This window comes from Plasmodium gallinaceum (assembly GCF_900005855.1).
Source record: "Plasmodium gallinaceum strain 8A genome assembly, contig: PGAL8A_v1_62, whole genome shotgun sequence".
NCBI lineage: Eukaryota > Apicomplexa > Aconoidasida > Haemosporida > Plasmodiidae > Plasmodium > Plasmodium gallinaceum.
In genome coordinates, this window is record NW_021628221.1 from 465,925 (window position 1) to 492,814 (window position 26,890).

Consider the following 26,890-nt stretch of genomic DNA (forward strand, 5'->3'; position numbering starts at 1 on the left):
GTAATTATTCTATAACAAAATATAAACTAAGTCAAATATACAGCTCTTTTAATTTTTGTTATATAACCTTTTTTTTTTTTTTTTTTTTTTTTTTTTTTTTAGATAACGAAAAACCACAATTTGATATAGGATTTTCACCATTTTATTTTATTTCTTACCCTTTGTATAATGTTATAAAATATATATATATAACTAAAGAAAAATTAAAAAAAAAAATGAATATATATTATGTTTAATTATAAGAGTAACAAAAATATGTGTATGTTCATTGTAAACTATAATTTAAAAAGGATATTATAATTTTTATAAAAATTTACACTAATTATATCTTAAATTATTTTTAAAAAAATATAATAAATGAAAATTTGAAATAAAATTTTATTTTATATTTAATGTCTTATAAGGAAAAACTATGAATTATACTTTCAAAATAATAAATATGTTAGTCTTAAACTTAATTACACCTTTTTTTTTTTTTTTTTTTTTATTCATAAAATATTTATAGATACAATGCAGAAGTATATTGTATAAATATTTAAATTATTATGATGAGAGTATAAAATACAACAATTTCATTAATTTAAATAATTTAAATTTAAAAACATATATTATTTATATATTTAATAATCTACATCAGGTTTGTATTTATTTTTATTTATTTTTTTTTTTTTTTTTTTGTTTCAAATTAATAATTAAATTAATATTAGCAAATAAATATGTTTTTTTTTATTTATAATTATTATAAAAGTTGTTATATCTTATAGTAATATAATAATATTATTAAAATAGAAAGTAGCATTATTGATACATAACCACATTTTAAAAAATAATATAATAATATATGTACTTTAAAATATATTTTTTTGTATATGTGTATTTTAATTTTTTTGTTTATCTAATTTATCATCATATATATTATTTTTTTTTTTATAAACATTAGATTTACAATGATGAAGGTTTAAAAGGATTATATAAAGGAGTAATACCTATGCTAGCTCATATAATATCAAAGTAGAAATATTTTATAAAATAGTTAAAATAATAAAGAACAAAATAAATTTTTTATATATTTTTTATTTTACAGAAAATCTATTTATTACTTTTTGGAAAAACTACATTTTGTTATATTCAAAAAAATAAGTGAGACAAGAAAAAATATATACATATATATAAACGAAATGAAATAGATATCATTTTTTTTTTATATTCATTTAATAAAAACGGACTTGTTTACTAATTTTTTTTTAATTTTTTAACCATATTATAGGAATAAAGAAAAAAAGAGATAAATATGATAAAAAGATATTTTTAAATTATGAAAGAAGATTGGAAAATAAGAAAGAAAATACAAATAATTTTATTGGAGATAATACCAATTATAAAATAGTTAAGCATATTAATTTTGTTAAAGAAGAAAATAATTTTATAAAAAAAAAAAAGAAAAAGAAGTTTTTTCATTTATCGATTTATCATAGTTTTTATGAATATATTAGTTGTATCTTATCTTATCCATTATTAAATATATCAACCAAATTAATAATTTTCGAAAATAATTCAAGATCTTTAATTTATAGTAAAAAAAAAAAAAAAAAATAAATAATACAATAAAAAAGAAAATATTCAAATGTAATTATATTAACATATATACAAACTTCCTTTTTTAATATATATTTTTTTTTTTTTTTTTTAGATTTAAAAAATATTGTCCATTTGACATATATGTATGACGGTTTTTACGGTTTTTTTAAAGGGTTGAATAATTATTTAATCATTCAATCAATGGATAAAGTTTTAAATTGTTTTTTGTATTTTATGTTTTCAAGTAATTGTTCTTATGATAAAGTTCTTACAATTAAAGTAGTTTTATCAAGTAAATATAAAAATAAAATATATATATATATATAGAAAATGAAAACAACATAATATTTATTATTTTTTTTTAATATATCTTTATTAATTTATTTTTTCTTTTTTCAGCATGTTTGAATACAATTATGGCACCATTTATTCAATTTTCTATATTGAATAGATCTCAATCCCATGTTCCTGTAATGCATTTTTTTTATATTTATTGTAATTTTTTGTTTTCAACTTTTTTTTTTTTTTTTTTTTTTTTTTTTTTAATAAAGGGATTGTGTAAGGATACAACATTTAATCAATTTTTTAATAATTTTCATTGGAAAGTAAGCATATTTTTTATTTTTATCACATTTCTCTATTTTGAAAAAAAAAGATTTATGTATTTATTAACATATTTTATTGATATTATTCAGAGTCATTTGTCTAATATATCTGTCGGCTTAGCTGTAGCAGGAATTCAGCTAATGGTAATAAAAAGAAAAATTTTTAAAATAAAAATAAAGATAGAACATTATATATATATATATGTTTTTATAATATTTTTAATATTATATAGATCATTGCATTATTACCAAAAGATACCCCAAAAAATGATGATATAATGGATAAAGAAAAGGATGAATATTTTTAAAATGGATTTTATTATTTTTTAATTTTAATTTTTGCGAATTAAAATAATGAAAAAAGAAAAAAAAAAAAATGTAAAATTTTCTTGTAATAAAAAAAAATTATTGTAACTTTTTTTTTAGTTCAAATAAACAAAAATTTGCTTTAAACTTTTCTAAATCACTTTTTATTTTCTTTCATATTATTTAATTTTTTATAGAAAATTAATAATGTTAAAACTATTCTTTAAAATTCTTCCATATGTTAATATACGTTTATATGTGTCATATTCTCTTCTATTATTGCAAATAATTTTAATCATTAAACTTTATTTTTATTGAAATGATGCACATTTTATTTTATTTTTTACAGAATCACATAAAATAGCTAACAAAATTTTGATGTTCATTTAAAAATTTTCTCTTATATTTTACAAGTTAAAAAGTAAAAATTTATAAATAATCATATTTAATAAACTATTAGATTTATAAAATGAAGAGTAATGACATATTTGTATTTTTTTAAAAGTAAAAATACAATTTTATTTGCCATATATATTTAAAAAAAATTTTAAAAATAAAATAAAGATACTTTATTATTAAAATAATTCTGTTTAAACGGCGCATACATATATGATATAATTCCATAAATTATCTGAGGCATTATGGCATAATATTTGCTAAACGAATATTTTAATTTAATTAAATAATATATATATATATTTAAGAATATAATTTAATTTTTTTCATATTTCCCTTTTTATATATTATTGTTGTAATTTTTTCAATTTTAACTAAGTAAATGTTAGGAGATCTTTAATTCTACTATTCTAATATATAATTAATAGTATAAGATTCAGATTTTTTGTTTCACCTAAAGACTATTTATCAATAATATAAATATTCATTTAATTTTCTAAAAAAGAAACTATTCAAAAAAAAATTTTTTTTTTTAAAGGAATGTTGAAAAAATCTCATTTATTAATTTTATTTTAAATAAATTTAAAAAATCTCTTCTTATTAAGTAAATTTCTTTCTCATACATCTTATATATATAATGTAAAACTAATAGATAAAAACAAAAAATATGTTTTTTTTTCTCTTCAAACCAATAAAAGATATTTCATTATATTATATATTATTTGAAAAAACTTTGAGTGTAATAATTCATTTTTAATTTATGACGTAAAACATATCTATAGAATGCTCATTACATGTGTGTATTTATTAAAATTTATGTTATATGATTATTATACAAACTTACAAAAAAGAAATAAATCATCTAAAATTATTAAATTCAATTTTATTCATATATAGAAATATATATCTTTGTTTTTAATTGAGATATTTAACTTTGATGCCATATAAAGCGTATTCTTTTAATAATAATGAAATAATTAAGTTAAAGGTAAACCCTATTTTCTAATAAATGTAGAGTAAGTATATAAAAGTAATTTAATAATTTATTTTAATTTTAAAACAAACATATTTAAATACATATCTTGTTAATTAGTTTTAACAATTTTTTTATATATTAGCAAATGCGTGCATTTGTTTAAAATTTAAAAACCATGTGTACTCCTTTGAGTACAGGTATAAAATTACACATTCATAAAAAAAAAAAAAATTATAAAAAAAATATAAATTGTTCATATATATTTCGAATAATTATTAATCCTTTTTATTAAAAAGTCATAAAAGATTTAATAAATTTATGACTGTTTTTTAAATTTTTCCAAATTTTCTTTTTTTTTTTTTTGTCTTATTTTCATGTAAAAAAATTAAATAACAAATGAAGATAAAAAATTAAATATTATACATTCATTTATTTTTTAAATTAATTTTTTTATCAAATAAAATATAACTTTTTTTTTTTTTTTTAGATGGAACTTTTCCACTCAACATATTTTTTTCTTTCTTTATTCTTATATAACGGTAATTACATATTTTATTTTTTCATATTAAAATTTTATAAATTTTCTACATCTGAAAATCTGCAAGTTAAAGGAATATAGAATATATATTTTTTAAAAATTATTCCTCTTACATGGCCATTTTATTTTTAAAATTTTTTTTATGTTAACATTTTATTATTTTAATATCGTACTGTTTTATTGAGATACTATTTAAATGAATTATTAAATGAATTATTAAATGAATAAAAAAGTAAAATAACAATAAAACATTACATATAAATTCTCCTTTTACAGCTGCATTCTTTAAACATTTTATATTTAAATTTTTATTCTTTAATTGATAGTAATTATTTTTTTTTTAATCATATTTTTAACATTATTTTTCATTAGCATTTCATATAATTTCCATTATAATTAACTTTTTTTATCCACAGATATAAATTAAAAATCAAATTCACCTTGTATAAAAGTATATTTAAGACTTTTTTTTTAATATATAAAATATTGTAATTAATAATTTTGAGTTAACGAGCTTGCACACTTACGACATTAATAATAGAGATTTATTATTTTATTTTTAATAGATTTTTCAAGGTGTGTAGAAAAAAAATATATATGTATTTATAAGAAGGATCAAGAAAAAAAATTTTATTATATTGCTTTCATTTTTTTTTTTTTTTTTTTATGTTATAAAGAATAAATTAAATGCAAAAAAAAATGTACAACTGTTCTAAAAAATGCAACATGCACACACACTCGCACAAAATTATGCATACTAGCTATTTTTTTTTTTTTTTTTTTTTTTATTAAAATTTTACATAGATTTACATAAAAAATTTTTGTTTATAGTTTTTAAATGTAGTTTTTTTTTTTATTTTCCTTTTCTTAAATAATTCAAAAAAATTTTTAATTTACTTTTTCTTAAAAAATTTGAATGTTGCTTTTCTTTTAGATGCTTTCTTCAATATTACCAAAAAGATATTATTTCGACAAACAAGGAAAAATAAAAGAAATAGATTTATTAAGTTGCAAAACAATTATTTCTCCACAAAAGCACGTTGATACTAAGGATAATTTAACTTGTACTACTCACGTTCTTCCCAATATTTATGAAACAACACATAACTTTCCAAAAATGAATCTAACACACGAGAATAATTTTGATAATGTAGAAATGAATACAAACGTTTATGTAAATCAAGAACCATCTATGAATAATGTTAATGCAGTTCCTTATGCAGCAGATCAATACAATAACATTCAGGAAGTAAATATTCATGAAATTACTCAACCATTAACTTTTGCAGATGGAAATCTATACTATGCAGATGGTCCCCAGGGAATTGATCCAGGGGTCCTAGCTGTCTCGAATGCTTTATTTGCTTATAATAGTTCTTTTCAATCAATACCTATTAAAACTTCTCCAAAAGTATTCAGACGAAGAAGAAGAGGAGAAACAAATTCTGAATGGAGCAATGCTTTTGTTACTAGAGTAGACCCTTGTGAATGTACCGAACCAGAAGAAGAATATAAACCATATGAAGTCACAAAATATTATGATGAAAGTGGAGTAAAAACTGTATTTAATTTTGATCATGAACCATTTCATGAAGCAATATAAATTTCTTTAAATAAATATACTTTTAACTCATATTCTATTTTTTTTTTTTAATTTACATATATAGGAATATAAGCATAATATATATATTTTTTTTTTATCTTTGGAATAATGAATATATATGAAAACTTTTATATTATTGTGGATCTTTTTTATAACAATTATAAAATTAATTTCAATTATATTCTTGCAGTATTATATAATTTATTTAATCATGTGTTACAGTTTCTGTTAATACATTAAGTTCTCGCTTCTTCTTTATTTTAAAAAAAAAAAAATTGATATTCTTATTTTTATAAGGATCTTTTCTTGAGTTTTATTAACACACATTAATAATATATTTAATAATATTTTTTTTTATTTTTTATAAAATTTACTCTACAGTTTTTTTTATTTTTTTTAAAGTATACAACTAAATTTAAAATAATATATATAGAAACAAAAGATTGTAATAATATTTTATTGCTTTTAAAGAATACATCTAAATTAAAAAGAATATTTTTATAAACATTACTTTTTTATTTTTTCTTATGGTTTTTTTTTTATTTACTATAGATAAATTTTTATAATTAAAAAAGTACATTTGCATTATAGTCATATACAAATTATTAAGTATTATTTTTTTCACATTTTTTATATTCTCAAACATATTTTTAAAACTATAAACAAATAGAAAAAGTAAATGAATAAATAAAATAAAATACTTAATTTTCTATAAATAATTTTTTAGTATATCTGCGTAAAAACTATATTAAATAATTTAATAGATTTTAATTAAAATTCAATAAATTTAATTAAGTCTTTTAATTTCCATTTTTTTTTTTTTTTTTTTGTTGTAATGTGTACTTACAGTTATTTCAAATAAAAGAAATAAGTGCAAGGTAAGAAAAAAATAATGTCTCACAAAAGAATGTTCAATATAATTCTACTTTTTGTTAAATATATATTTTTTTTTCTTTTTTTTTTTTTTCATATATTATATATATATATATGTTTCACTTTTCATATATTTTTATGAAAGTATCATATATCACTAATAGGTGATTTTCAAATTTTTTTTTTTTATAATAACTTATTAGACTATGTTTTTTAATTGCACATATTTTTTTTTAGGAGATACAATAATGTAAAAAAAAGAAGTGACGATAGCAATATTAGCTATAACAATTTAAATAACTAAAGAAAATAATTGAAGAGAATTACTTTTTTTTTTTTTTTTTTTTGTTTTATAGAATTATTAATGGTTGAGAATGAAAAAAATAACAATTATTGTTTTTTTTTTTAGTTTGATTAAAAAAAATTTTATTTTCTCAAAAGATCCAGAGTCATCACTTGAAAAAATAACTGAATTTAGACAACAACACCGAAAAACATTGGACGGAAGACTTTGTGCTGCTGCTTTCCTTCATGATGATCAAACATATACTGACTGTACAGACGCAACTTCTCCTGATGGAACTAGTGGTTTGTATGAATATATTGATATTCTTAGAATTAAATAATTGATTAAATCAAAATAATAGGAACATATATATAGAATTTTTCTATAATTATATATATATTTTTCATTTATAAAATTTCAGGTAAAGAATGGTGCTATGTAGAGGTTCAATTATTAGGCAAAGGTTCTCGTGATTGGGATTATTGTGCTAATGCAATTAATTATGACAAACTAAGAATGCATGCAAAAAAAGTTTTTGAAGAAAAATCTTTAGAAGCTGATAGATTAAAGGATAGATTACAGGTCTTAAATAGTAGAATACATAGTATGTTACAAAAATTTGATTCTGTTTGTGGAAAAAAACATGAACTTATAAATTCTCGAATTGAAAAAATTAATGAATGGCTTACTAAAAGCGAAGATTCTTTATCAAAAATTGAAAATAATTCTAATGACATAGATTCCACTAAAAAAATTATTGATAAGTTACAAATAGACATTAAAAATGAGAATGAAAGTGCTAAACAAGCTGAGGAAAATTGTGAAAATTCTCCAGGTTATGAAGATGAGCCACGTAGTGACGGATTAAAAGTATCCTATTTTAATAACCCTATTTTTGAAGGATCACCAATTGAAACAAGAATTGAAAAAGATATTAATTTTTTTTATAGTAATAGAGGTCCTTTAGAGAGTCTTTCCCCTTACAAATATTCTATTCGATATGAAGGATTTTTATTAGCACCACACAATGGAACGTATATTTTTGCAATTGAAACTGATTGCTCTGTTAGATTACTTTTAAACAATAAAGTTGTATTAATGCATGGCTTTGAAGAAATAGAAGAAAATTCTTTTTCTATAAGATCAATGAAATACTCTATTGTAAATGATGATAAAAGTGAAATAATTAAAAAAAACTCGAAACCTATTGAATTAATAGGTGGAGAAAAACATAAATTTGTTTTAGAAGTTTCTCATTCTTCCCATTTAAAATATAAAAATGGAGAATCAGCTTCTTTTAAATTATTATGGAAATCGAGTGCAATAGACGAGGAAGTAATTCAAAGTCATTATTTTTTTAGTGAAAATATTATTCCTCCTACAAGATTTTCTTCATTAAATGCAGAATTATTTGAGATAGGATTAACTGATATAGGAGAATATATATTTAAAAATGACACTGATTGGTTAATTACAAGCATTCCATCCAAATACATTGGTTTACATCTTATAAGAACAGAACCAAATCCTCAATTTACCAATTTTTCTTTATCAATTAACACTGGTTCTAATTTATTTATTGCTGCACCAGAAAATGAAATTTTGCCTCTTAGCCCATATAAAGATTCTCTATGGAAAGCATTTAATACAGAAGATATTTTAGAAGTCACTCATAGTGTAACAAAAGAAAAAAAAAAGTTCAAAATCAAATTTATTCCTTTAAAAAATAGAGCAGAATTGAAATTCCATGTGTTAAATAATATTCCTTTTTTGATATTTGCTCAACAAAGAAAAATTTTACCAACTATATGCAATGGAGAAGAAGAAGTTTTATCATCCCCAGAAAATAGTGTATTTAAAGAATGTATAGAATCATCTGCATTAACAGAAGAATTCAATTGTTTAGCTGGACTTCAGAATTTACATATAGATAAAAAATATAGCATGTGGAGATCTTCAAATGCATCTATTGGTGAATATATAAAAGTATTTTTTAATAGACCAGTTCAAATTAATAAATTTCGTTTTAAACCTAGAGATGATATCTTAACATGGCCATCAGAAATATCTTTACTTTTTGATGATACCGAATTAATTGTACCAATTTTGCATACTTCTAACATGGATCATAATACATTTAAATTAGAGCATCCAATTATTACTACCTCAGTTAAAATAGAAATAAGAGATATGTTTGTAAATAACGATGAAACAGGTGGATCTTTTGAACTTATAGGAAATTCTTGTAACATAACTGATAATGATTATATGGTTCATCATGCAATTATAGATATTATTGATTGTAATAATACGTTAAATGATATACCTGATGTTCTACCTTTAATTAATGGAGATAAATTCTTAGCTACCTGTGATTACCACTGTATGGAACAATTATCTGGTGAAGTTTACGGTTCAGATTTATATTCCACTGACTCAGCTTTATGTAAAACAGCTGTTCATGCAGGTGTTTGTAAAAACCAAAATAAACAAAATTGCAAATTTTTAGTAATGATAAGCAATAAACAAGAAAACTATGTTGGAAGTTTGCAAAATAATATTTTGTCTTTAAACCAAAATAAGAGTTCTAATTTATCTTTTACTATTTCTCCTGCATTTATACAAAATTTTAGTCAATTATATTCTTCTTCTCCTAATAGTTATTCCATTGTTTTTAAAAGAAATTATGATTTAAATTTACCAAATAAATTTCTAATAGATTCAGGAGAAGTATTTAAAGATTATGGTACTTTTGCATATGGATGGAATAGACCAGTTAACTTATTAGAACCTTTAATACAAAAGAACATTTATTCAAATAGTTTATTTTCAGGAGGAATTAACTTTCCACCTGCATCAGCTAGCGAACATTGCATAACTGATTTAGAATGTCAGACAAATTTTTGGAAATTTAAAACTCATGAAAATGGAACATATACAATTCAGGTTTTAATTGGTAATATATCTTCTAATGATAAGCAAAATGCCTTTATTGAAGTAAATGGATTACCATTAATAAAAAACGTTGAACTTCAAAAAAATGAATATTTTGTTGCTGTTAAAAATGTACAGATAACAAATAGATCCCTTATATTTACATCAACTTGTTTAGAATCTGAAAACGAATGCACTCATGCTAAAACTACTATAATGGCTATTCAAATCTTAAAAACATAATTAAATAAAAAAAAAAAAAAATAAAAATAAAAATTATATAATTGTATACAAATATTAGTTGACAAGAATAACCGTATATATTTTTAAAATATTACAAAAAGAGTTTACACATATATATTATATATATTATATATATAATTTATATGTTACTAGTTTAAGATATAATAGCACTACATATAAAATAAAAGTAATAAAAATAAAATACTTTCTCTTTTCTACATTTCTATTAGGATTTTATAAATAAGTTGTTTTTTTTCTATTTACCTCTTTATATTTATATTAACTAATAAACTATTCTTAAAAAATTATTCCAATAAAGTTTTTTTTATTATTTTATTAATATTTATATAATTTTATTTTTATTAAATTAAACAAAGAAACTTATTATATTTTTTAAGTAATAGCAATAATAAAACATTAAGTTATTTTTTCTTTTTTCTTCATCTAAGAAAACTTAAAATATGCTGCAATATTTAAAGCAAATTATTTTTATTTGAATTTTAATTTAACTACTATTTATATTTTGTTATTTTATTTTTATCTTTTTTATTAATAATTCCATTGTAGTTATACAAATTTTATAAATCAAGTTGAAAACAACTTTTTTGTATCAAACATGGAATCACTAATTATTTATTAATAATTTTATAGTTAAAAAAAATTGTCAAAATAAAATAATAATGTTAAACAAAACTTAAAAAAAAAAAATATATTTAAAATGTTCACATTAAAATATAATAGAAAATTAAAAAGGATAAATAAATGTAAAATTAAAATTAAAAAAAATATATGTGTTAAATAAAATAAAAATAATAGAAAAATAGCTTTTTTTTTTTTTTTTTTTTTTTTTTTTTTTTTTTTTTTTTTTTCAATAGACTCTAATTTTCTGATTCTTCCTGAACCATACAGTGTAATTTAAATCTTGAAAGTATACTCGATAATCCATTAATAGCTAAACCACAGTTGTTTAAATCAAATAAAGGTAAAGCTTTTAATGTAAAACCAGGTGGTAAATGAAAAATACATTTTGATGACAATGTTACTTGATATAACCGAACATATTCCTTAGGTCTAGTTACATGTGCAGGTAGGTAAGGTAAATAAACTGAATTAAATTGTGTTTTCCACCATTCTCCTAAGAATTCTCCAATTTCAACTGTTTCTTCTTTTTCAGAATTTATTTGATTTGTTATAAAATGTATATCTTTAATTTTATTAATATATTTTTGTAATTTTTTTTTTAATACTTCCTTTGGCTTTTCCCATGTTTTATATTTTCCATTTAATAAATAATATTTCTGACTTTCTAAATGTTGCAGTAATAATAAATGTGGGTATTCATATCTATGGCATAATATTATTGCCAGTACAGAATTTCTGATTCCATTTTTATTATAAGAATTTATACGCTTCTTACATTTTTCATTATCTATTATAAATTTATTTTTTAGTTTTTCATCAATGTTGAATTCATAATTAGATTGAGGATATAACAACCATTCAGATTTATTTTCTCTATTGCATATATTAATGTTTGTTGTATTTATATTAGAATTAGTTGATTGAATAACCATGTCTTTTAATTTTAAAAAAATTTTATAGTTTAAAAAAAAAAAAAAAAAACTTATTAAACAGTTATATATATCTGCTTAATACTATAAATAATTTAATTTTTAGTGTTTAAGTTTTAATATTTTACAAAATAAACTATAATTAATAAAATTAAAAGAAATGAACAAAAACAATATTTATGATATTTAAAAAAAAAAAAAAAAAAAAATTAAATAAAATAATGATTTTTTAATACTTCTTAAACTTATTCCTACTTAATCATTTTTACTTCTTATAAATATTACATTTATATTTTTTTTTTACCTTTAGAATTTATAACTTCTTTTATTTTATTGGTTTATTTTTATTTCTTTTTAATATTATTTTATATAACTTAATTTTTATAAGTAATTATTACTTTTTTTATTTTTATTTGTATTTTTCTTTTATTATTTTATACTCTTTTTCTATACATATAACATATATAGTAGTCTTTTATCTTTTATATTTATAGTTTTTAATATTTGTAATATAAGTAATCATTATTAATATAAAGTTATTTTAATTGATAACATATTATTTTTTACAGTAATTATTCATTATTAAGAGTTTATAAAATTATATATTTTTTTTTATGTTATTTTTAATTGTTAAATGTTTTAAAAATAAATTTTCTCTGAACTAATGAAATAACAGCTTGACTATTTAAAAAAAAAAAAAAAAAAAAAAAAATTGCAAATATTTTTTGCTATAAAAAATCTTGAATGAATTAATTATTCCATTTTAGTATATCACCTAACATTTTTTGCTCTTTCTTAATTTTATAAAATTATATATTCTTTATGTTTAAAAAAATATATTTTTTCTTTTTAATCAAAAAATGTCCTACTATGATTAATTGTTATGAAGTATTAATTTTAAAATATATAAATACAAAATTATTTCATAAATTTGAAAATTTTTTTTAATGTAAGCATATTTTATTTTTATAATACTAAAAAATTTTTTTATTTTATATTTAAAAAAAAAATATTCATATTTTTTAAAATCTTTCTGTTATAAAACTCTTTTTTATTTTGTTGTAAGGTATTATTCATTAGATACTTTAGATATTTTTTTAAATATAAATATATGATTTACAAATATTGATATGCAATTTATGTAAGTCTTTTAAAGCAGCAAATTTTTGAAATATGAAAGTTTAACATTATAATATAATTATCAGATTAAACGATTTCGAAAAAGAATAAAAACAAAAAGAATTATTTTATTTTAAATAACAAAAAAAAAGTACATATATATATATATATACATATGAATATCACATATCTTTATTCTCTAAAATAATTTATCCATTATAAAAAAAAAAAAAATGATTTAAAATTATTAGTATCTTACGAATTATAGCATGTCTATACAAATACCTTTGTTACTACCCTTTTAAATATAAAAAGAAAAAAAATGCAAACAAAAGAATTATATAAAATATAATGAAAAAATAGTATTTATGTAAATATAATTAAAAAAAAAATATATATATATATATATATAAAATACTGATAAAATTAAGAAATGGGTTATTAAAATTAAATGATAAAATTTTGCTAAAAAAAAGTAAATAAATATAAATACTTTAAATAAATAAGAAATATAAAAAAAATTAATAAAAATAAAATAAAGTTTCAAATAAAGGTATTAAATTTATAATTATTTATTATTTTTTCTTAAATTCATTCTTTTTTCTACGAAGTTTTTTACTTTCTTAAAAGGAAAAAAACAAATTTTTAACTTCATTTTTGCTTTTTTTTTAAGTAATTAACAACATATCTATTAATAAAATATTTTGCAAATAAATATAAATAAGACAAATACATTATACAAGCACAGAATATATTTTTTCTTGAAATATAATGACCATTATCCAATGAAAAATTATCTTTTAATTTATGAATAATATTGATATCCCAACTAGTATTGTACTTAGAAATATAAGTTATATATAAGCAATAAAGGGTTAATAAAATACCCAAAACCATTTGAAAAATTTGAATAAAAGTAACAACAACACTCCATTTTAATGGTCTATTATATAGTGTAGCTAAAAAATAATAAAAATACATAATAACATGTACAAAAGCATTAATAAAAATGAAAACAACTCCAGCTGGTAATTCAACAAAATAGGTATCCCATGTATATAATAAAACAGTTGAGTGATGAAACCAATGTAATAACGTAACTTCTTTTTTTCTTAAAATTAAAAAACATGTATCAATTAATTCAAAATATTTAGATAATATAAATAAACATATCCACAATCCAACAGGACCAAATGCATACATATAAACTGGTGGTATTATTAATAATCCAGTAAAAGAATAATGATAAATTATATATAACAATACAGGTAATAATCTCATTATTACAACCATATTAAAACATGATAATAACAAGTTCCATATTATTATTATTTTTTTTATATTAAATGGCTTTCTATTTTCCATAAGAATATTTCCATATTTACAAAATAACAAATATATTATCACAACAATTGGGCATATAAAATATTTATTGTGAACAAACTCAATAAATCTAAAAGGAGTAAAATTCTCTTCCCTAATTAAAGAAAGAATAAAAATTAAATAAATATAAAGATAAATATGAGAATATAAAAATAAATAATTGTCTTAAATAAATTTCCACAATAAAATAGTAAAATAAAGTCACTAATTGTTAAAAAAATCAATATATATATATAAAAGAAATATAAGATAAATAATTATCTATAATAATCTTTTTCAAACCATTGAAAACATAAATATTTAAAAAATGGGATAACTTCCTCTATATTAAAAACAGCTTTTTTAGGATAGTCTCGAATATTACCTAATATTCTATAATAATCTTCATCATTTGTTTTAATTATTATATTTTCAACCATATTTCTATCCCTTTATTTTATTGCTTTTTTTTTTTTTTTTTTTTTTTTTTTTTTTTTTTTTTTTTTTTTTTTTTTGTTGTTCACTCCTTTTTTTATTCTAATCTATGTTTTACTAATTTTCAATTTCTTAGTGTACTTTTTATCTTATTCTATTTTTCTTCTTTCTTGAAACAATTTTTTACTTTTAATTTTAAACAGAAAAGTTTATTTTTAAATTTATTCATTTAAACACATATATGAACAAAAATGGAAGTATATAAAAGTAATAAAAACATAATTATTTAATTAATTATATATTTAAATTTTAATTTTTATTAAAAAAAAATCATTATATATGTATGTATATATATAAATATATATATGTATATATATATATATAAAATTGTACATAAGAAAATTTACAAATTTTAAAAAATACTAGAGATTTATTACAAAGAATATTCTTTTTTTTTTTTTTTTAAAATGCACTAATAATGCATAAATATAAAAGTTTCATGAAAATTTATTTAATTATAATTTTATTTTGATCCTTTTCTTGAAATAACAATAAAAAATATACAATTTTTAACTAAATGAATTCATAGAATATCTATAAAAAATATGTACTCAATGAATTATATAGGAAACAAAATATTATTAATTAATGAATTTTCTTTAAAAGGTTTGTTGTTTTTACAAAAATGTTTCCTTTTTAATATTCTCATGGGAGTAGAGCTCATATAGATAAATTTATTTTTTTTTCTAATTGTTCTATTTTTATAAATTTAACTAATTTTGCTACAATTTTAATTGTTATTCTCATTATATGATACTTTTTATTAGTTTTTTTTTTTTTTTTTTTTTTTTTTTTTTTTTTTTTTTTTTTTTTTTTAAAAATCGTACATATTTTAATTAAAATTTTAAATAAAAGAAACTAATTTTTTATCTTAATCTATTCTTAAAAATAATTAATTCTATATAGAAGATAAACTAATATTTACTTTCCTGATGATATCTATTATTAATAAGAATTCTAAATTTTTTTTTTTTTATTATTTATCAATGAAAAACTAAATTTAAATAAAACACTAAAAAATAAAAATTAATATAAATGAAAATTTTTGAAAAAAAAAAATTTTACGAAAATAAAAGTTATGAGAAACAAATATATACATAAATAAAAATCTTCCATAATGTTTTATCTAAAGGTAAAAGTTTTTATATATCTACATATTCTTCTTTTGGTAATAATAAAGAATTATTATCTATTCGATTACATGTAGGAATCTCAGCATCTTTAATATGAAGAAATACGTTTTCTAATGTTTGATTAATGTCATTTATTTCTTGGTAGAATTCTTCATATAATGTAGCAAAATTTTGCTTTAATTCCTCTTCAGAGTATTTATTAGAAAATTCAATTTTTTTACCATTAATTTCTAATATATCCTCAAAATTTTCATAAATTATATTGCATAATTTCTTTAAAGTTTTATGTAAGGAAGTATTTATATGTGGTAATACTCTTATCGTTTCTTGTAAAATTTCTTCTGCTTTTTTTATCTCACCTTCGTGTTTATTTTCATCCTATTAAAGAAAGAGAAAAAAAATATACATATATATAATATTTATTAAATAACCCAATTTATATTGTACATATATGGAAGTACACAAAATAAATAAACTTTTTGCTAACTATTCATGTTTAATTTTACGAATACTGATAATATAATTTTAAACGCTTATATATATATGTAAATATTTATCTATTTATTTTATATATGTTAAAATTATTTAAAAAAAGGGTATTATGTTTAATATCCTAATTTATATTGTATATAATAAATATCCTACCTTGAGTTTATTTACTTTACTTTTTAATTCTTCTTCTTCCTTTTCATAATATATTAATTCTTTGAAAAGCCTTTTAACAGCACCATGGTTAATTTTCAAAAGTTTAAAATCAGATAATAAATTTTTCATTTTGTTGTTCATTTTTATAATATACTTTTTAAAAAAAGGAAAAAAAAAAATCAATTTTTCAACGAACTTAAAAAAAAAATTATTTTATGATGTATTTTCTCTCTAAATTTTAAAATAGTATCCTTTTAAATTATTTACTTATCACTAATTTTACCTTTTTTTTTTTTTTTTTTTTTTAAATTTATATATATATATATTATATTTAGAAACTTTTTTATGAACTTCAAAAAAAAAAAAAAGATTTAATACGAAACAGTAACAGAAAATAAATGTTTTTTTTTTTTATGAATTGAATGCCAACAAATAAGCTAATATCTTCAATTATTTTTACTAAAATTTGTGTAGATATAATATCATTAAATGTCTTATATAAAAAAAAAAAAAATATATTTTTATATTATTTATATTTGCATTTTTATTTAAATATATGTACATATTTTATACTTTTTTCAATATTTTAGGCACATGAACATGTATTTTATTTTTTAATTTCTCAATTAAAATGATTTTTTCTTAAAAAATTGCGAAGATAAAATTTTATTCTACATAATATTCTCATTTTCTTCTTTTTATTAAAAAAAAAAAAAAAAATCAATTATAATATTCATAATAATATTTATTTAAATTAAAAGTGTGTGTTAAACCAAGATATAGTTTTTAAAATATTGTGCGAAAAAAAATAAAAAAAAATTAGTGAAAATATATATGAAATCCATTTTAATTATTTATTTTTTTTTTTTTAACTTGATAATAATTTATATTTTTTAAAATATGTTATTTACAAATAAAAATTTTACTTTAACTTTTCATATTTAATATATATATATTTATATATATATCTTATTATTATATATATTATGTTTTTTCTAAATTTAAGTATTTCCTCATATCTAGAGCACTTTCATTACCACAATAATAGTTAGTAATTTCTTCATTGATAATGTATCCCAACTTTTTATACATATTAATAGCTGGATCATTTGATATTCGAACAAATAAATCAACAAAATAACCTTTGTGAATTATTTTAGATATTTTCTCAAATTCATTCATTAAACCAATCCCTTTTCCTGTTCTTCTACCATCTTCTTCGATTGATAACGCCGTTACATGACCATGATATTCTTCACCATATCCTTCTTCTTTTCCTTAAAATATTACAAATAATTATGTAAATTTCTCTAATAATATATTTTAAAAATTTTTTTTTTTTAATTCTTATTATTCATTTTATTATTTAAGATTGTTTATATATATTGCTATCATTTTTAAGTTTTTTAAACATTTATACCTATTATATATCCACTTATATGATCATCCATATCTTTACTAACAATATTCATATGAGGCCATTTGTAAATATATCTTAAATAAAATTTATCATTAAATACTTCAGTAAAAGGGTCTAAATTCACATTATTGATTTTATATAAATCTATATAACTAAAATATTGATAACTAGCCATTTTTGTTTTATTTTATTTTTGTTTTATGTATTTGAAACTTTTAAGACCCTTTTTAATATTTAAATAATAAACATAATAAAAAAGTAACAAGTAATACAATTATAATTAAAAGTTATATTTTTTATTTAAATGTCATTTTTTTTTTTTTTTTTTAAATATTTAAAAAAGAATATAAAAAATATTCTCTAAACATACAATATTTTTTTAATAACATTACTTTAAATTTTTTTTTGTAAAATTTTAAAAATTTTTTAAAATCCTTGTAAATAAAAAAAAAAAAAAAAAAAAAATATAACATTTATTCTATCTTGAAGGTGTTAATAAAATTATTTTAAGTATTTCAAACTGAAGAAAATTTTTTACGTAGATATAAAAACAATAATATTAAAAGTTTAATAGATAAATAATATAAAGGAGCATATCATATATTAATTATGTATCCTAATAAATTTTAATCAAGATATTCAACGTTTATTGCTTTACTAGAATGACTTTTTTCATCATATATTACTGAAAATTTGACTCTTTCACCTGGTATTAAGTATTTAAATTCCTTTTTAATTTCCTGCTCTTTTTTATAATCATTTTCAAAATTTAAATCATCTTTGTTATTCCTTAAATTCATGTTTGAATTCCATGTTAATTTGTTTTTTTCTTTACTTGTAATAGCATAACTTCTATCTATAAATTATTATAAACAAATAATTGTATTTTTTTTTCAATTTTAATTTAGTTATTATATTATATAATAAGGTTTATGTAATCAAAGTTACTGTGACAAATATCAGAGTAATGAACAAAAACATCAGGCCCTCCATCATTGGGTTCTATACAAAAAATTAAATAAAATATAAATAAAGAATTTAAAATTTCATATCAAGTTTTTTTGTACAATAAGCATAAATAGATTTTTACATATGTTATTTACTTATAAAACCATATCCTTTTCTTTTATCAAATTTTACTACATTTCCTGTTATTTTATCATTCTCTTTATTTATAAATTCAGAAAAAAAAAATTTTTTAAAAAAGTTTAAGAAAGTGTGACTCTGTTTTCTTTTAAACATTTTTTGTTATAATTTTCCTTTTAAAAACATAACATTTTGTATTTATTTTTAAATAATATATTAAAAAAAAAAACTCATTTATGATAGTGTTTCAAATATTATAAATGTTAATATGTTGGAAATATAAATATATATATATATGAATGGTTCATAAAATTTTTAAATTAAAAAAACTGCTATGTATACAAATACAAAATAAGTGTAAAAACTTACAAAAAAAAATATACAAGGAAAAATACTTTATAATTCAATCAAATAGATTGGAGCATATAAAATGTTTAAAAAAAAAAATTAAAAAAAAAAAAGTATTATAAATTTAAATGTTAGCATATATAAAAAAAAAAAAAAATGTTACAATTCAAAAGAAAACAAAAATTAAATTTATAGGTATAAAAGTAAATATTTTTTAATTTTCAAGTATTTTCAAAATATCTTCTTGCTGGTATCATATTTTTCTTTTTTTCTTTTTGTAAAATTCTTTTTTCTTTTTTAGTAACTTTTTTTATACTCTTATTATTTGAAAACTTCTCTTCTACCATTTTTTTTATTTTCCTATCACTATAATAAAATGGTTTTTTATTTTTTGTTAAAATCTTTTCCTTTTCTTCCTTTACTAGTTGCAATTTTAGTTTCCTTTCTTCCTCCTTTTTTTTTAATAACACATCAACACTCTTATAATTATTATACTTTTTTTTTAATTCTATTTTTTCTTCCTCTTTCAAATTTTTGCTTTTTAATTTTTTTTCTATTAATTTCTTTTCTTCCTCTCTAGAGTCATATAAAAATTTATAAGCTTTTTTAAAAAAATTTGGATTAAATGCACCTTTAAAAAAAAAATACATAAAATATATTCAATACGTATATTGTTAAAAATAAAGTATATAGCATTAATATATAATTTTTATTATTAAACATATATCTATATATATTTGTTTTTTTTATTATTTAATTTTATATATATACTATGTATTTCGTTATTTTTACATATATTCAAAGCTTTAATTTATATACACATATAAAAAAATATATTCATTTTTTTTGTACCTGAAAATTCAGAAAATCTTGGATCTCTTACTTGAGGCTTAGAATTTTTTTTTTTCTCAGAAACATTAAATGGTTTTCTATTACTTACAACTAATGGTTTCTGACTTTTTTTAATTTTAATTTTTTTTTGGTTTTTTGATTGATTTTGCTCCATCTCTCAATAAAAATTTACAATTACTAATATTTTAAATATATACAAATATATATTTATATATATATATATATATTCTTTTTTTAATTTTTCATTTTAAGCTCTATAATTTTTGAAATTTTGAAGTTCTTAAAATATTTTTCTCAATATTTTTTTGTTTTTATTTTTATAATTTTTTGTATATTTATTAACTAAATGATCATTTATTTTATTTTAGTTTTACATTTAATTTTTTTTTTTTTTTTTAATTTATTTTAAAAAATTTTTTTTTTTTTTTTTTTTTTTTTTTTTGCATAAATTGTAGAATAGTTTTTAATTAAAAAAAAAAAAATATAAAAATAGTTTTTTTAAAAAAATAAGAATGCATTTATATATACATGAAATTTTATAATAGTTATAAAAAAAAAAAAAATATATTCCTTATATGAAAACATGAATAAGACTCCTAATGTAAAAATAAAAAGGTTATATAGAAAAAAAAAAAATTTTACCAATTTACAAGAGTATTTTTAAAAAAAAAGGAAAAAATTTTTTTTTGTTTCCTTTTTTCTGAAATCTTAAGGAAGATTAGTATTAATCTATATGTTTAGATACAAAAAAAAAAAAAAAAAAAAAGAAAAAATTAATTTTCTTATCTCTTATACATTTTTATAATATATATTTGTTTTGTTTTACTCCTTTATAATTCAAAGAAAAGGAGAAAAAGATAATTAAAAAGGTGTAAAACAAATATATACAAATTAAAGTAAAAAAAGAAAAGAAAATATTTTTATAGTAATATATTCGTTTACCTTTAGTTAATTATAATGAATAACAATATATCTGAGGAAAAGAAAAATGAAGAATTATGTAACTTTCTTCATATATTAGATGAAGAATTTAAACTATGTAAAGAAAAAGAAAGCAATGAAAAAAAAGAACACTGTGAATATTATAGTAACTTAAAAAAAGACAAAGGAATTGATGTTTTATTAAATGAATATACAACGTCATTACACATAAGTAAAAAGTATAAAATAGATCATAATAAAGCAATTGGTATGATTAAAAAGCTGGAAACTTTATATTACATTATCAACAACATTAAAAATTTCAATACATACCTATTAACAGAGGAGGGAACTCAATATTTAAGAGAAGGATCACCAGAATATGTTGTGTTAAGATTTGTATTAGAAAAAAAAAAGTGTGCAATGGAGGATTTAAAAAAAATATTTGGGAAAAGAGGTGACATAGGATTAAACATTAATTTAAAAAATAAAATGATAGAACTAAACAAAAATGAAAAAAGCTTAAGCTCAAGTATGGATATAAATAAAATTGAGGATAAGACACAAATTTATTTAGAAATTATAAATAGATATGGAAATGATGAAGATATTCTTTTTGATGAATTAAAAAAAAAAAATATAGAAAATATAAATAATTTAATTCAAGATTTAAAAAAAAGAAAATTATTAGAAGTGAAAAAAAATTCATATAGTTATATTATAAAAACCAGTAATTTCAGAAAAGATATAAAGAAGCAGATAACTGATTTAACTTATTCTTTGTTAAAGAATGAAGAATATCAAAAATATGATATAAAAAAATATAATTTTTTTTCCAGTGGAAAGAAAATAAATAAAGGTAATTTGCACCTTTTAACAAAGCAAATGAGAACCTTTAAAGAAATTTTTATTTCTTTAGGATTTGAAGAAATGGAAACTAATAAATATGTAGAATCTTCTTTTTGGTGTTTTGATGCTTTATATATTCCTCAACAGCATCCAAGTAGAGATTTACAAGACACTTTTTTTATAAAAGAACCAGAAACATGTCAAAATAATTTTATAGATTCTGAATATATTGAGAATATAAGAAGAGTGCACACACATGGAGACTATGGAAGTTTTGGATGGAATTATAATTGGAGATTAGATGAGAGTAAAAAAAATGTCTTACGAACTCATACAACAGCTAATTCATGTCGTGTTTTGTTTAATTTAGCTAAGGAATACAAAAAAAAAGGACGAATTATACCAAAAAAATATTTTAGTATTGATAAAGTATTTAGAAATGAAAATCTTGATAGTACTCACTTAGCTGAATTTCATCAAATAGAAGGTCTTATAATTGATAAAGATTTAGGACTTGGCCATTTAATAGGAACATTATCAGCATTTTATAAAAATATAGGAATACATAAATTAAAATTTAAACCAACATTTAATCCTTATACTGAACCATCAATGGAAATATATGGTTATCATGAACAAAATAAAAAATGGCTAGAAGTTGGTAATAGCGGAATTTTTAGACCTGAAATGTTAAGATCTATGGGATTTTCTAAAGAAGTATCTGTAATTGCATGGGGATTAAGCTTAGAAAGACCTACAATGATTAAATATAATATTAAAAATATAAGAGATTTATTTGGATATAAAAGTGTTATATAATAATTTTTTTTTTTATTATATAAAAAAGTTTATATATTTTTCTTTATTACTCTGATATGCATATTTATGTACATGTCAGTACTTTTCTTTTTTTTAAGTTTTTTTATATTTATGTTAATAATTTTTTTTATATCTTTTTGTTGTTTTTCTTATTTTATTTTTTTTTTTTACACACTTTATTCTTTAATTACTAGCTATTCATGTTATTATTTTATATAAAAAATAAATTATTTGCACAATAATTTTGTGTTACTAAATTATATGTTAAAAAAAAAAAACTTTTTGCGTGTAAAAAAATTTTAATGCAAATAAAAAGAAAAAAAAAAAAAAAAAAAAAATTAATAAATTAGGATAAAAAAAGAAAAAAAAATTAAACATTTTTTTTTTTTATCATAAAAAAAATACAGATTTCTTACATACTTAATACATATACATTCTTATTATTTAAAATATATATATGTATTATTATAGATGATTTGTATAAATAATTATTTTTATGGAATGTAGTTTAATAAAAATAGAAATTTCTAATTTTCTATTTTTTTTAATTTTAGTTATCTAATAAAAAAAAAAAAAAAACATAAAAATTGAAATGAAAAAAGAAACTACATAATAAATTTAATGATTTTGAATATAATTTTATTAAATAAAATGTTAAATAAAGTATATCAATTTTTTATGAAAGATTTAGGAATGATCAATATTTTATTAGTATCGTTAATAATAATTACAGAACTAAAAAAAAAAGTTTTTATTTTTTGTTATTTTACATATATTTGGATATTTCAAACTCTCCTGTGCAACATACTTATTTCTACTTGTTTATATTATAATAGAAAGAATAAAAAAGAAAGTAAATTGAAAGACAATATAAACTCTTTTTTAGATATAGGATCATTTTATAAATATGAAAAACTCACTAATTTATCAAAAAAAAATAATCATAATTTTATAAATTTATATGAAAAGGATGAAATTAGTATTTTTCAATTATTTTATTGCATATACTTAAATAATATTTTCCCTTCTTTATTTCTGCCGTTTTTTTCAACACTTTTGATTCTTAAATATAGAATTTTAACACATGGTCCAAACTTAAATTTTATTTTTTTTTTTATTTAAATAATTTTTTCATTTCTCTTTAAAAAAAAAAAAATATTGCTACATATATAAATTCTCAAAAATATTCTTAAATATTAATATATATCTATATGAAATAATATTAATATAACTAATTATATTTTTTTTTATTTTTTTATAGAAGTTGCGATATTATCTATTTTATATGTAAATAAGTTTGTACTTTCAAGTATATACCTAAGATATGTAAAAATTAATATCTTAACTTATATTGCTTATAACTTGTCTTTTTTCTTTGTAATTATAAGTAATATCTTTAAATTAATAAAATTATTTTATATATATATTTATTTATATTAATTTTATAATTCTCCAGTATTTATTTATTTATTTATTTATTTATTTATTTATTTATTTATTTATTTATTTATTTATTTATTTATTTTTTTTTTTTTTTTTTTTTCCTAATTTAGATTTAATTAAAATTAATGAAAAATTATTAATTATTTTCTTGTTTTTCTTTCTAAATTTTACGTTCTACCATCTATTGCTGATAGGGTGTTTTTATTTAACAAATAAGTTAGAACAATTCTTTTAAAAAAATTAATAATAATATAGTTTATAATTAAATATAAAAAAATATTAAAAAAATTACTAATATATAAGTTTCTATTATCTAATTAAAAAAATATTTTTGATTTAATGACTACCAAATTATTTTTATTTAAATTTTTTTTTTTTTTTTTTAGAGTGTTTACCTTTTTAGAAGGATTACTAATAAGTGTTATAGGAACTTTAATTCTTGACTGTTCTTTTTATTGCCATCTATATATCTACTTAAATAATCAAATTATTCCTAACACTTTATTTATATTTTTTAGTAAAATTGTAATAATAAAAATAAAATAAAATAAAATAAATATATTACTTTATTATTTTATTTTCGGCGAAAATTTAAAAATTTTGTCTAAACATTTTTTCTAATCATTTTTTCTAATCATTTTTTCTAATAATTTTTTCTATTAGATTATCAGTTTGGTTATATATGGAATGTGTTGTATATATTGCTTACAAAAAGAAATTAAAAAAAAAAAGCTTTTTTTATCATCAGTATTATTTTTTTTATATAATATATTGAATCTTTTTTCAAATAAATATGATTCCACATATAAAAAAAGTAAAAAAAGTTTATAATTTTTTTATTCAAAATAAAAAAATCATAAAAAATAAAAAGATTTTTATACTATTTTTTTTTTTTTTTTTTTTTTTAATTTCTTCGTAGATATAAAAGTATTTCACATTATAATAAATATAATAAGAAGAAAAAATAATTATCTTTTAATTTCATTATGGTTTATTATAACTATACTATATTTAATTTATATTTATAATATAGCAAAAAAAAATAAAAATCTTCCCTATATTAGAAAACATTATCATTTTCTTCTTCTTATAAATGTCTATTTATCATTTATAACGAACAAAGTAAAAATAACATAAATAAAGATATTTATATATTGTATGAGTGAAACTAATGTAAGATCAAACTTATATGTATTTTTATATTCTTTATGATTTTGATATGATTTTAGTATATATATATATATAGATATATATATATATATATATCTTTTGATAATTTAGGTTGAATTACTGATATTAACTCTTTCTTTTGTGTTTCTATTATTTATTTTAATTGAAATTATAAGAAAAATTTACGAAAGTCTATTTCCTTTCTCTAATATTATAAAAAAAATCATTACAAGGTTTGATAAAATTAATTTTTTTTTTTTCTTTACTTTTAATTATAATATATTTAATTAGATTTATAGATGAAAGAGACAAAAAAGGATTGGTTCTTACTCATATTTACCTTTTATCTGGGTAGAATTTTTTTGAATAACAAATAATAATTATTAGAATAAAATTTTCAGTTGTCTTTATATATATTTTTTTTTTTTTAATTTTCAGTGTATATATTCCAATAATCATAGATGCAATATTTAATGATAAAAATTATATTCATAAAAAAAATCAAATAACTTATGATTTTAGAGAAACTAACTTAACTTTATATAGTATTGGATTAAATACACTATGTATAGGAGACTCATTTGTTAAAGAAAAATTTTAATATTCTTTTTTTTTAAATATTATATCATTACTGTTATTTTTTAATTTTTTTTTTTTTTTTTTTTTCTTTTAAGGCTGCAATAGGAGGACTGATATATCCAAAACCAAAAATAAAAAATACAAATAATAAATCATATGCAGGTTTAATATAATCTTTAATATTTAATTTAATTTTTTTTTTTTTATAATTTAAAAAAATATATATGCACTTACTTTTATATATTAATTTTAATTTTAGGTTTACTGTTTTTTTTCTTTAGCACTTTTTTCTCATTAATCATTTTTGAGTATTTTTTTGAAGTAAAGAATAATAATATAAAAAAATCTATTTTATTTAAATTTTTATGTACATAAAAAAAAAAAAAAAAAAATCTAAAATATTACATTTATTCGTATTTTTAGAGAAAATGCTTAAATTTAAATATTTTTTTTATCGTTTCTTTATTTGGTGCCATTTTTGAAGTAAAATAAAAAAAAATAAAATAAAATAAATTTTTTATGAATCTGATACTATGAAATTTACATATATATATATATATATATTTTTTTTTTAAGGCATACCTTTATGATATAGATAATTTATTATTACCTTTGTTTACTTTTTGTGTTTACTTAAGTTTTGAGAATTAAATAAAGATTGAAAATTTTATAACAAAAAAATTTGATTTTTCTTTTTTTTAAAATTTTGTCCAAATAAAATAAAATTAAGAAAAAATTTT

General features: G+C 17.6%; 11 protein-coding genes across 11 annotated transcripts; 5 read left to right on the forward strand and 6 right to left on the reverse strand.

Annotated features, from left to right (window-relative positions):
* Nucleotides 1–505: 505 nt before the first annotated feature.
* On the forward strand, nt 506–2,491 carry PGAL8A_00104800 (conserved Plasmodium protein, unknown function; the record flags this gene model as incomplete). The annotated part of the gene is made up of 9 exons (XM_028673176.1): nt 506–637; nt 941–1,011; nt 1,085–1,140; nt 1,268–1,573; nt 1,691–1,870; nt 1,978–2,048; nt 2,130–2,183; nt 2,274–2,327; nt 2,417–2,491. Coding segments are annotated over 9 exons (999 nt in total), but the record flags the coding sequence as incomplete, so codon positions are not given.
* Nucleotides 2,492–5,333: 2,842 nt separating this feature from the next.
* PGAL8A_00104900 (photosensitized INA-labeled protein 1, PhIL1, putative) lies at nt 5,334–6,002 on the forward strand (the record flags this gene model as incomplete). Its single annotated transcript, XM_028673187.1, has 1 exon — nt 5,334–6,002. The coding sequence occupies one exon, from the start codon at nt 5,334–5,336 to the stop codon at nt 6,000–6,002; it is 669 nt and encodes a 222-aa protein (XP_028526165.1).
* Nucleotides 6,003–7,249: 1,247 nt separating this feature from the next.
* Nucleotides 7,250–10,338, forward strand: CCp5 (LCCL domain-containing protein, putative; the record flags this gene model as incomplete). The annotated part of the gene is made up of 2 exons (XM_028673199.1): nt 7,250–7,463; nt 7,583–10,338. 2 exons carry the CDS (start codon nt 7,250–7,252, stop codon nt 10,336–10,338), a joined length of 2,970 nt encoding a protein of 989 aa, XP_028526166.1.
* An 878-nt stretch (nt 10,339–11,216) lies between these two features.
* Nucleotides 11,217–11,912, reverse strand: PGAL8A_00105100 (mRNA cleavage factor-like protein, putative; the record flags this gene model as incomplete). Its single annotated transcript, XM_028673210.1, has 1 exon — nt 11,217–11,912. The coding sequence occupies one exon, from the start codon at nt 11,910–11,912 to the stop codon at nt 11,217–11,219; it is 696 nt and encodes a 231-aa protein (XP_028526167.1).
* Nucleotides 11,913–13,679: 1,767 nt separating this feature from the next.
* On the reverse strand, nt 13,680–14,830 carry PGAL8A_00105200 (fatty acid elongation protein, GNS1/SUR4 family, putative; the record flags this gene model as incomplete). The annotated part of the gene is made up of 2 exons (XM_028673221.1): nt 13,680–14,505; nt 14,694–14,830. The coding sequence occupies 2 exons, from the start codon at nt 14,828–14,830 to the stop codon at nt 13,680–13,682; spliced, it is 963 nt and encodes a 320-aa protein (XP_028526168.1).
* Nucleotides 14,831–16,027: 1,197 nt separating this feature from the next.
* PGAL8A_00105300 (tubulin-specific chaperone a, putative) lies at nt 16,028–16,792 on the reverse strand (the record flags this gene model as incomplete). Its single annotated transcript, XM_028673232.1, has 2 exons — nt 16,028–16,396; nt 16,664–16,792. 2 exons carry the CDS (start codon nt 16,790–16,792, stop codon nt 16,028–16,030), a joined length of 498 nt encoding a protein of 165 aa, XP_028526169.1.
* An 855-nt stretch (nt 16,793–17,647) lies between these two features.
* PGAL8A_00105400 (N-acetyltransferase, putative) lies at nt 17,648–18,258 on the reverse strand (the record flags this gene model as incomplete). Its single annotated transcript, XM_028673243.1, has 2 exons — nt 17,648–17,940; nt 18,084–18,258. 2 exons carry the CDS (start codon nt 18,256–18,258, stop codon nt 17,648–17,650), a joined length of 468 nt encoding a protein of 155 aa, XP_028526170.1.
* Nucleotides 18,259–18,709: 451 nt separating this feature from the next.
* PGAL8A_00105500 (cold-shock protein, putative) lies at nt 18,710–19,325 on the reverse strand (the record flags this gene model as incomplete). Its single annotated transcript, XM_028673254.1, has 3 exons — nt 18,710–18,939; nt 19,032–19,085; nt 19,187–19,325. 3 exons carry the CDS (start codon nt 19,323–19,325, stop codon nt 18,710–18,712), a joined length of 423 nt encoding a protein of 140 aa, XP_028526171.1.
* A 413-nt stretch (nt 19,326–19,738) lies between these two features.
* Nucleotides 19,739–20,523, reverse strand: PGAL8A_00105600 (conserved protein, unknown function; the record flags this gene model as incomplete). The annotated part of the gene is made up of 2 exons (XM_028673265.1): nt 19,739–20,148; nt 20,370–20,523. The coding sequence occupies 2 exons, from the start codon at nt 20,521–20,523 to the stop codon at nt 19,739–19,741; spliced, it is 564 nt and encodes a 187-aa protein (XP_028526172.1).
* An 803-nt stretch (nt 20,524–21,326) lies between these two features.
* PGAL8A_00105700 (phenylalanine--tRNA ligase alpha subunit, putative) lies at nt 21,327–22,958 on the forward strand (the record flags this gene model as incomplete). The annotated part of the gene is made up of 1 exon (XM_028673276.1): nt 21,327–22,958. The coding sequence occupies one exon, from the start codon at nt 21,327–21,329 to the stop codon at nt 22,956–22,958; it is 1,632 nt and encodes a 543-aa protein (XP_028526173.1).
* Nucleotides 22,959–23,579: 621 nt separating this feature from the next.
* PGAL8A_00105750 (phosphatidate cytidylyltransferase, putative) lies at nt 23,580–26,801 on the forward strand (the record flags this gene model as incomplete). The annotated part of the gene is made up of 13 exons (XM_028673287.1): nt 23,580–24,045; nt 24,220–24,345; nt 24,512–24,617; nt 24,788–24,926; nt 25,065–25,215; nt 25,321–25,523; nt 25,683–25,804; nt 25,863–25,922; nt 26,010–26,154; nt 26,246–26,312; nt 26,410–26,471; nt 26,574–26,633; nt 26,727–26,801. 13 exons carry the CDS (start codon nt 23,580–23,582, stop codon nt 26,799–26,801), a joined length of 1,782 nt encoding a protein of 593 aa, XP_028526174.1.
* Nucleotides 26,802–26,890: the final 89 nt, after the last annotated feature.